At 39.6% G+C, this 10,947-nt stretch overlaps 1 protein-coding gene across 11 annotated transcripts in view; it reads right to left on the reverse strand.

The window, feature by feature from the left end:
- Positions 1-10,947, reverse strand: part of Anks1b (ankyrin repeat and sterile alpha motif domain containing 1B) — a 1,029,892-nt gene that overhangs the window by 322,768 nt on the left and 696,177 nt on the right. For all 11 annotated transcript variants that reach the window (XM_021205751.2, XM_029542211.1, XM_029542206.1 and 8 more), the window contains one exon: positions 5,122-5,220. In XM_021205751.2, coding sequence (XP_021061410.1) covers positions 5,122-5,220 — 99 coding nt within the window. The remainder of the gene's footprint in view (positions 1-5,121; positions 5,221-10,947) is intronic.

A 10,947-nucleotide genomic window follows, 5' to 3' on the forward strand; every position in this document is an offset into this window, starting at 1 on the left:
ATCCTGAGTGAGGTAACCCAATCACAAAAGAACTCACTTGATATGCACTCACTGATAAGTGGATATTAGCCCAGAAACCTAGAATACCCAAGATACAATCTCCAAAACACAAGAAAATCAGGAAGAAGGAAGACCAACATGTGGATACTTCATTCCTCCCCAACACAGGGAATAAAATCCCCATTAAAGAATGTGCAGGGACAAAGTTCGGAGCTAAGATGAAAGGATGGACAATCCAGAGACTGCCCCACCCGGGGGTCCATCCCATAATCAGCCACCAAATGCAGAAACTATTGCATATGCCAGCAAGAACTTGCTGAAAGAACACTGATATAGCTATCTCTCTGAGGCTATGCCAGTGCCTGGCAAATATAGAAGTGGATGCCCAAAGTCATCTATAGGATGGAACACAGGGCCCACAATGGAGGAGCTAGAGAAACTACCCAAGGAACTGAAGGTGTCTGCAACTCTATAGGTGGAACAACAATATGAACTAATCAGTACCCCTAGAGCTCATGTCTCTAGCTGCATATATAGCAGAAGATGGCCTAGTTGGCCATCATTGGGAAGAGAGGCCCCTTGGTCTTATAAACTTTATATGCCCCATACAGGGGAAGGCCAGGCCAAGAAGTGGGAGTGAGTGGGCAGGGGAGCAAGGTGGGGGGAGGGTATATGGGACATTCGGGATAGCATTTGAAATGTAAATGAAGAAAATATCTAATAAAATAATTTAAAAAAAACATGTGGGTCTTTGCACTGGTGTATGTTTCAACATCAAAACAGACAAGTGTGAGGAATGGTCTTGCCAAAAAAGTTATTTTCCTTCAAAATTTGAATCAACAGAACATACATAAAACAAGCTTTGACAGGAACCATCAGGTCAGGGCTATGCTTTGAAGACCTTCTTGTCTCTGTTTGGGAGTAACCTCATCAAATCCCAAATACAGTGTGCTGTGAAGGCATCTCAGACAGTGCTTATGAAATGCTTCCCATGACAGAGGAGGAGCACAAACATTCTGAAACCCAGAAATTGTGTGGAAAAACAACAACAACAGCAAAAAAACCAAAGAGACATTCTGTCAGTGCAAAGCCTCAGTGAATTCAGATGAATGTTCCATCACTAATACCATGCCATTAGCCCTCTGAAGACTGGGCTCATTACCTAAAAAGGCAAAGCATCAATTTGAAGCATTGCAATGGTCTGTTGTGCTGTGGAGGATGAATCTAGCCATTCTTATGCATTCTCTACTCATTTGCGTGAATGCAGTAGGAACGTCCTCACCAGATTCTTGAGTGCATTAGCTTAATTTTGCCTTGTTTCTATAACATTGCTTTCTACAAAGGGGATAATGCCCCGTCTTAAAAATAAATACTTTATTTATTCTCCAAATAATTCTAGGTTAAGGTTCCCCTGCATTTCTCATGAAATTATCTGTGGATAACTTTAGAATTATCTGAAAATTGAAGCATTCTGAGCTTTAAACCTATCTGAGTGATGTATAAGGCAACTTTTATTTACCCATTCATTCATCCTTTTAATGGTCATAAAGTACAAGGAAATTTCAAGGCACTGAGTGATCTCTGCTACTGGGATGCTTATGTGCAGACTATCATCAGTATCTTCAGATGAAAGCAAGCATAAAGATGCAAAAATCTCAAATAAATCAGAGATTACTACATGTTCTCATTCCACAAATGTTTCTTGCAGAGCTGCTTGGTGCCAGCAACCGTCAAGGGGTTGGCTTTATAGAAAGGGGCAATGAGTCAAGGTTCTTGAACTTCTGGGACTGGTTACCTCGTGGCAAGATGGAAAATAATGAAGAAACAAATAAACGATATAACTTCAGGGAGCCATAGGTGCTATGGGGAAAATAAAGCAGGCACTATCAAAGAGAGTGGTAGCTACTGAGGGGAGGGTGTTAATCCAGGAATGCCTCTGTGGAGTGGGTATCCGAGTCCAAGCCTTACTGATGTATGGGGATCTGAAGGATCAACAAAGCACCCAAGGCAGAAATGAGCTTGTCACGTTGTGTAACAGAGAAAGTCGGTGACTTGAGTGTAGAAGAGAATGATGATGATGACCGTTCCCTGATATGACCATGCAGTAGGAAAGGGACAGGTCTTATTATCTTCTGTAGGCCAAGGTAAAGGCTTTCTTCTAATTCTGAAGGCTTAGAAAATCACACTGGTGAGCTTCAGCCTAGTGCAACAGGATTTGATTCACAGTTTGGAAGACTTGGTGGAGAGAGACAGCATGAAAATCCATTTGTGGAGGTGCAGAGCAAGCAGGAGGGAGAAATGGAGGTAGATGAATGGTTCAGGGTCGAGAGGATCAATGAATTATTGGTTCAGGTAGCCTAACCATGATAATAGAAGAGAATATTTGTTGGCGGGCTTATTAAATGGGGGAATACCTGCATTAGATTTCTAACTGCTATAATTTAGTAAAGAAGTGCTTCCAGGTTAGGCCAAGTTTCTTAGGAGAAGTGAGATGATACTGTTTGGATTGAACATTAAATGATGGCACATGGGCCGTTCACTGTTATGCATGAGTTCACTCCTACTTGTTTTAAAGGGTGGGGACGGCATTGGGTGTTGTACACAGCTTTGTATAAGCTCTTGCTAAAAGCAAGTGGACATTTATTAAGGAAACAATACTTTAAGTAGCAAAGTGAATAACATGCCTGTGGGAATTATTTCGAGAATTAAGTCTAAAGGCATTTTTCAGTCTTTCTTTTTTAATATAGAAACTTGTATGATTAAGCTCTTCAGTGTGTCTGGCTCTCCTTGAATCTGCTAATGTGTTAACTTCCTATCAGCAGAAACTTAGTTCACTGTCAGTGGGCAAATGTCATCAGATTGCTTGCTAAGAAACTGTGATTAATATTTCTCTTTTTCTGTCTGAGGGGAAACTATATCCTCCCTAGACAGGAAGAGAGATAAACAGGGGAGAAGACCCAGCAATCGCTGGTGATTGTAGGTGCCTCATTACAGTTCATCTGCTCCAATCTTTCCTCCCTTCATCTTTTCTCACCTGCAGACTCCATTTCAACTCTCCTTCAGTTCCCTCTGGTAAACTGCCTCCAGAAGTAAGCAGAATAGAGTATTCTAGTCACAGGCACTCCCTGAGACCCACAAAGTGTTCAAATTCCTTAGCTTTAGTCAAATAGAAGAAACCTACTCTTCCCGCTTTATCTTTGGCTATAGGCCACATTTTTCACTTATTTTAAGCACATTGCATTTTCTCCTATTCTGATGACTTTGGAAACCATGGCAAATGCACGTACAACTTACCATCTTAAATATTTTAACCATATTGTTCACTGGAACAATCAAGAACACTCCCATTGTTGTGCTGATCCCACTGGATTCTAAATGACTGATTATTTCCCAAATGCTCCTAGAGAGTGATTCCCCGGGTAACACCTGCAATTACAGCTCCTTCTGGCCTCCTGAAGTGCCTTTCCCTTCCCTTCCCAATTAAAATCCTACCTACCTTGTAAGACTGGTACTTACATCTTACCTCTTCCTTTAAAACCTTGTCTGAAAACATAAGGTCAGCTCTGTTGCTAGGTTACACAGTTTCCACTAAAAACTGATACCTGCCTGACAAATCACATCTAGACTGGAAAGCCAACTCATCAACTTCAACTGTGTGATGGGATGGGGCACCGCGGACGTCTCCAGATTATGTCTTTTGTTATTAGGCAATTCCTTTGTAGGGACTCTAGAGGCTAAGTCTTGGAATTGCTTCGTATAGAACATGATGCTCTTTCACCCCAACATTCTCATTGGTGTATATTCATTGCACACAGTGTTCATTCTTGTACAGACAAATTCTTTAAGAATATCCCGCACTTTGACCACACCTTCCTGCTGTTGCTTTTGATAGTCTCTTCCATTCCAATATTTCCCTTACGTTTTCACGTTGCACAGATGTATGAGTGGGTGTAAGTTCTTCTTAGTTTACCAGGAATTCTAGGACTCTCAAATGAAAGAAAACATGCAATACTTTTCTTTCTACATTTCATTTGGCTTAATATGATCCCAGTTATCTTTATATTCCATATAATGACAAATTTTCATTCCTTGTTATGGTGAACAAAACTCTACCATGCAAATATACTATCTATATACAACACCAGAAAACAAATCGATTCACATGCTAACGGATACCTCGGCTGACTCCATAGCTGCAGCATGTAGGAATCTGTAGAGTACACTGACTTAGAGTTCTTCAGACATACACCGATTGCTCATATAACTAGGTAATGATATTTAGAGTTTTATGAGGAACCTTTGGGCCAGTGAATGGGCTAACTTACATCTCTCCTAACAGTATATACATATTTTTTTCTTTCCCCTAATCCTCTCCAGCATTGGTTGTTGCTTGTTTCCTTAATGCTAGCCATCCAGAGTGGTATGAGATAGATTCATGATCTACCTTTAAACTGCATCTTCTTTATGTCTGTATGTTAGTCAGGGTACATTTTAAATTGATGCTCCCTCTTAATTGAGGTTCCCTCCTCAAAGGCTCTAACCTGTGTCAAGCTGACATAAAACCAGCACAATGAAGAAGGATGCTCAACACTTTTAGCATACTTGTTGGCTCTCTACTCTTCATCTTTTGAGAACTTCCTCTCCACTCTATTAGCCCATCCACTGATCGGGTTGTTTGGTTTGTGGGGGGAGTTCAGGGCTTTGTTTATTTGTTTGTTTAGTTTTAAATATATTTTTGATATTAATCCTGCCAGATGTATAGCCGCAAAAGGAAACCATTCATGAAGCTTTTAAGCCAAGGGCATTTCTGAATGCAATCAACATGAATCCCATCTTCCTTAAGTTGTCATTAGACCTGAGTTAGGACTCATGCAGAAGAGATATTCTGAATCCGTCCCACTGCTCTATAGCGCTGGCTATATGGCATTCTTGCAGGTCAGTTTGAAACCAAGTGAAGCTTGTGGCAGTCTTTTGTGTCTGATTAAAGTGGGACTTAAGACTATTTTTATGGGCTGCAGCGGCTTGTAGAAACACTGCATGCCCATGCCTATACCGTTATATGCTTTGACCATACATCAATTAGAAGCTATTTATGAGTGAGTCCAATGAAGCATCCCCTACCTTTGGAAGGAGCTGGATCGCCTGTAGAATTCTCTGTCTGTGGCCAGAGTTAAGGATTCCAATTTCCAACAAATCCTGATCTTCCATAACATTGCTTCCCTGAAATAAAACCAGAAAGGTTATGTGATAGATCTAGCCATTTATGCTATAATAAGAATTTACTTTCCACAGAGTTAGACAAGTTCTCTGAGTTCTATAAACAAAAACAGAGTCATTGTACTTTGTATGTGTGAAGAGTAGGTCACCTGTGGGACTCTTGGGAGGGTATGGGAGCTGACCTTCCCTCACATACATCTCTCATAACTTTCTATTATGGTTAACTTCTCTGCATTGAAGAGTCATTCCTATGACTTAGAATTCCATTCCTGTAAAAGTATAAGGGCTTCCAGGAAGAGTCATCATTCAAGATTTTCAGTGACTTCTAGAAGGATGTGAATGAATCCATTTATTTTTAAAAACTAATCTGAAAATAGATTTTTGTGAGGAGGGCTGATGGGAAAATTGACAGGTACATGGCAGGTTAAAAGTAAAAATAATTCATTTTAGAATATCAAATGTCAGATTCTTAAAAACACAGAGATGGAACAATGAAGAAGATGCAAGTGTCTGCAAATGATGGTAGTTGCTCCCTCCATTTGCATACTGCAAACAGGTTCCATGTGATGATTGCAAACTGCAAATAGGTACCATGTGATGCTTGCTTGGGAATCCTGAGGGGATCAAGGGCACACATTTGGAGAAGGTGATGTATAATCAGATATCTGAACTATGCTTAGGACCCCAAACAAGAAGGACAAAAGGGAAACCACGTACAATAACCTGTAGAAAAACACATGTATATGGGACTAAAATGGAGAGGAAAAAAAAAGTAAGGTTGGAAAAGTAAGCCCAGGCTAGGTTAAACGAAACTTTATGGCACAATGAATTTATATTCATTCTGGCCATCATGAAAAGCTATGGGCAGCCTTAAAAAAAGAGATACATGATGGAATTCTAAATTTAGAAAGATTATTTTGACTTTTACCACTGGGCCTCAGTTTCCTTCCCTACAAGATGAAAAGGCTGAAACTCACATTCTCCAAGGACCAGTCTACTCCCAAATGTCTCTAAAGTGAGTATTTTAAGCCCTGGATCAGTTTTGGAAACAGAAAAGTAGAGACTGCTCATTTGGTGCCTCTTTCAGGGCTCCGGTCTTTCAGGTTCACAGGATAGAGTTTCACTTTAAATCGAAGACTTGAATATTCTAAATGGAATAAGGCAACCACATTTTCTCACTCATTGGTAGAAGCCAGAAGTAGAAAAGATGTTGTAAAGCTATGAAGAGTGGCTGGAAGATTGGATGAAGGGACGGATAGATGGGAGAAATTTATTAAAATATTACATCACACAGTAGACTAGCTAAATTCTTTTTTTTTCTTTTTTCTTTTTATTTTCTTTATTTACATTTCAAATGCTATCCCGAAAGTTCCCTATACTCCCCCGCCCCTGCTCCCCTACTCACCCACTCCCACTACTTGGCCCAGGCCTTCCCTTGTGCTGGGTCATATAAAGTTTGCAAGACCAAGGGGCCTCTATTCCCANTGATGGCCGATTAGGCCATCTTCTGCTACATATGCAGGACTAGCTAAATTCTTTAAATTTTATAGATTCTAAAATTATTATAAGAATCTAATATTTTTTATAAATTGTAGGGATGATATTTAAGAAGCTGAAATGTTAATTAGTCAGATTTGGTCATTATCCACTGAATAATGCTCCATACACAAGCACATGGATTATACTTCATTAAAACAAAAAAATAAGATTGAAGATTTGAGGTTTGGGTGGAAGTTCAGGAGTTTGCATTGCTGTTTTTCTGAATGATCAACTTTCATTCTATTAATGCATAGCATGAGAAATGACAGAAAAACATGGAGAAAACCAGGTACTTAGGCTCTGAGTGACAGAAAATGAACTAGAAAGGGCAGTCCTGGGGTCCTGAAGACCATTAAGAGGGTGCTATGGTTGTTTTAGGGATGGGATGGGCCTGGCTTCGGTAATCATTACGGAAGGCAGAAAACTATGGAAAACCGTCAAGCAGTTTTAGCTGGAGGTTAGACCTGCAGAATGAAGAGATGGGAAACTCAAAGTGGGCAGGAGATGGGTTAGATGTTTTCCCAGATAGATCTTTCCCCCAGATTGGAACAGAGGAAGGGTAGAAGAGATGGATGTAAACAGTTTAATATCAGACTATGTTACAAACAGATAACTGACTGTTGTTAGCAGATTAAAGCTGTCTGAATGGTATCACGGTTAGGGATTTAAGATGGCCATTCACAGAACAAAAGCGGTCCGCCTACTCATAGCGTCATGCCCATGCTTAACCTATGCCAGCCATCTCGGTGGAGGTAGAGTGATAGCAGCGTGATAATGGAAAGGCTAATGAAAAACAAGTCAAGCCAGCCTTGGCCCTGTGCCACAGGAAACACTGCTCTTAAGAAATCACCACGTGCACTCGATAGAGCATGGCTGAGCATAGAAACGACTTCATTTTGAGAAGTCGTTATTGCTTCCAGAAATGGGCTCAAGGAACTTGAGTGGAATATATGAAGCCCGGTCTGACTTTTCATCTTTGAGGATTCCCCAAAGCACATACTGACCCTAGAACAACAATCACAACACTGGCCACTTATGTGCTAAACCTCTGTCATGATTTCCAAGGACTGAACTACCAGTTCATACCTTCAGCTCACACAAAACGTGGGGTCTAGTTTCTTTGTATATCAGCAAGCGTATCATTAAGATTTTATAGTTTGTAGGACCTGTGGTCTAGAGTTAATCCTAAAAATTTAGCAGCAATATTTGAATAATTTGATGGTTTCAACAATTAAGTCCCGAAAGTCCACTGTCTTTCCTTGCCAGCATTCATATACTGTCCTTTCTATTTTCAATAAGGGTGGAGATTTTTGGAACAATTGTAGAGAAGTCTGAGATTTTAAGAGTGTTAAATACACAGTAACCTTCTATGCTTCGGGTCAGATTTCCTAGCATATAGGATACTAACAAAACACTTTTAAAAGTGAGTGGAAAGTAGAGAGTTGTAATACAAAATATAAGAATGTACCTTATGAATTGGAAAATACAAAGAAAAGGACTTAATGTCCCTAATGAGGCATACTATTAGAATTTTTTTCATTTTGCCAATTATTCTTCTTTGTTCACTAGACAAATGTACACACAAATAGAAACATCATACCGTGTGTGGCAAATATGTACAATTATTTTGTGTCGTGAAAAATACTAATAAAAAGAAAATGTTTTATTTTCCCTGTTTCTATAATACAAAGACTAACCTCTCTCCCCCAATATCCTGATATATCTTCAAATTTTCTTTTGCTTAAATATAAGCTGGCTTGGACCTATTTGGATTATGGTTAGGGAAATGTAGTTAAGTCATATATATTTAACATATATATATATATATATATATATATATATATATATTTAGACTTCTTGCCTCTTACCTGTAAAATGAAGTAGACTAATCGATATGTATTAAAATATTATTTCAGCCATGTTTAACTTTTGATAAGTATCATTATATGTAAGTATAGGGTGTGTATTTTGAAATGTTATTTTAGTTTTTTAGAATCTAGAACCTAAAGTTGACTTTAAGAAATGTTTACCAAGAAGTTCAAAAAATGTTTGTTTGTTTGCTTGTTTTTGACAGAGCAATCTTAGCCAATAGGATACCTTCTTGGTGGTGCTATGAATTCTTACAGCTTTTTAGAGTAAAATAAGATTTTACAACCCTCATGATTTCTTTTTACCTTTGGGTCACAGTTACACTGTGCAGACCATAGGCATTCCCATTCTGCCTAAGGAGCTATGCTCACACTATTGCTTGCTTTTGTTAATGCAGAGAGTTTCAGCTCAACTTGACTCTTTTCCCCTAATAAAAGCCGTATATAAACCTAGCTCTGCATTCCTCCATCCAGTTTGCACATCACTGCTCAATCACTAGTTTGGTGAGCAGAGCTCCTTGCTAGTCCTCTGCTTAAGCCTCCTACTCCAGTACATCCCCTCTCCTCACCATCCCATGACACCATTCTCCCCTGGCCCCATCATGAGGAGGAGTGCCATAGACTTCTCTACCAATTGTTAAGACGGACCTCTCATTGCCAAATCCGGTTGGTTCTTTTTGGCCCTGAACCCAAGTTCTTTCTAATTTGGATGGTGACTGCAGAACTGGATAATACCCGATTCCCAGCATGTCTGTCTGTCACTGAAGCAAGTTCTGCTAGTCAGGTTTTCTCTAACTTACTGACAGAAACCATAGTCAAATCACATAGATGGGACAAACGAGACCAGGAATAAAACATACTCATCATTATCGGGATGTAGTTAGTTATATACCATTTGGTCATAGTCCGTGGATATTAAATATAGTGTCTTCAGCAAATTATCTCCCAATAATTTCGTGGTCAAAATGAATTATGAAGTTGTCACACTTGGGGCGGTGTCAATTTATTACGATGCTAGAAAGCCGTGCTATGTAATGACAAGTGCAGATAAGATAGACAAACTACTGAGCACAGCACCCAACATCGCACAGGTGGTTTTGGGAAGAGTAATCATAGAGAAAGTGGTTTTGCTAGTCAGTAACTAAACAACTTATTAGCGTGATCAAAGGCCCGGGGTGGTGTTTTTCTAGCTGCTGCTCTTTTCCTGATGAGAACAGACAGATCCAGGGCTCTTTATTACCTTCTTAAATCACAGAATGAAGAGAAATCACCTAATATTCTATGCGTGGTAACTGAAGCCAACGCTTCTCTGACCGTGGGGAGACTGTTATATATGGAGGTTTTCGGCTCAGAGAGACCACTGAGATGACCACACAGAAATGAGTAGTTGCGTTTCCTGCTTAATGGCCCATTAGAGATAGAACAACTATTTATTGAAATCATATCTCAGGGATGTCCGCACTGATGGCCCCGGCTCTCAGAACAGCATGAGAAGTTCGTGTGGTTTCATAACTTTGATACAATATTGCATTCATTTAGAATCTTTGACTTCACATTCCCTATTAAATCAAGTGCTAGGGAACCACCTTTGAGCACCTCAGGAAGGCTGGCTTCTTCTTAATGCACACTGGAGCAGGAACTGTTTCTATTCTTTTTCTTCAGGCAGGCTCAAGCTAAAGACATCAAGAGATAATGTCGACCGTGTGTGTGTGTGTGTGTGTGTGTGTGTGTGTGTGTGTGTTTGTGTGTGTGTGTGTGAAATGGCATCTGCTTTATAACTGGGTCAGTCAGATTCTTCTCACAATTTGTGTGGCCTTAGTTCAATGGGATATTTAAAACAGGATGCATATATAGTGCAACGACATCGATCTCTCACAAACTTCCACTGGAAAAGCATACATATTTTATTTTTTTACGGCATGAAGAAATGTTATGGTCTTGCACATTTCATGAATTAAAATCCAAACATTTCTCTTCTTAACAGGAAATTAAGTGCTTTCTGATTGTTTTACTTGTAGGGTGGGAGGGTCTATGGTGACAACAACCCAACTAGAGAAGAGAAGAGTGACATCATATTTCTTCGAATAAAATGCTACATCTTAGCTTCTTACCTTACAGCTTTGACTCAACTTGATGTCAGTTTATAGAGAAACACAGTGCACGGCTTTCCTGAGTGATTGTGATCGTGGCTATTGCGGTAAGTAACAGATTTCTAATTTCACTGTGCAGCATTAGAATAAAGCTACATTGTGCTGTAAAATCAAGAATTGACAAATGGGACCTCATAAAATTGCAAAGCTTCTGTAAGGCAAAAGACACTGTC

This window comes from Mus pahari, chromosome 9 (genome assembly GCF_900095145.1).
Source record: "Mus pahari chromosome 9, PAHARI_EIJ_v1.1, whole genome shotgun sequence".
In the NCBI taxonomy this organism is placed as follows: domain Eukaryota; kingdom Metazoa; phylum Chordata; class Mammalia; order Rodentia; family Muridae; genus Mus; species Mus pahari.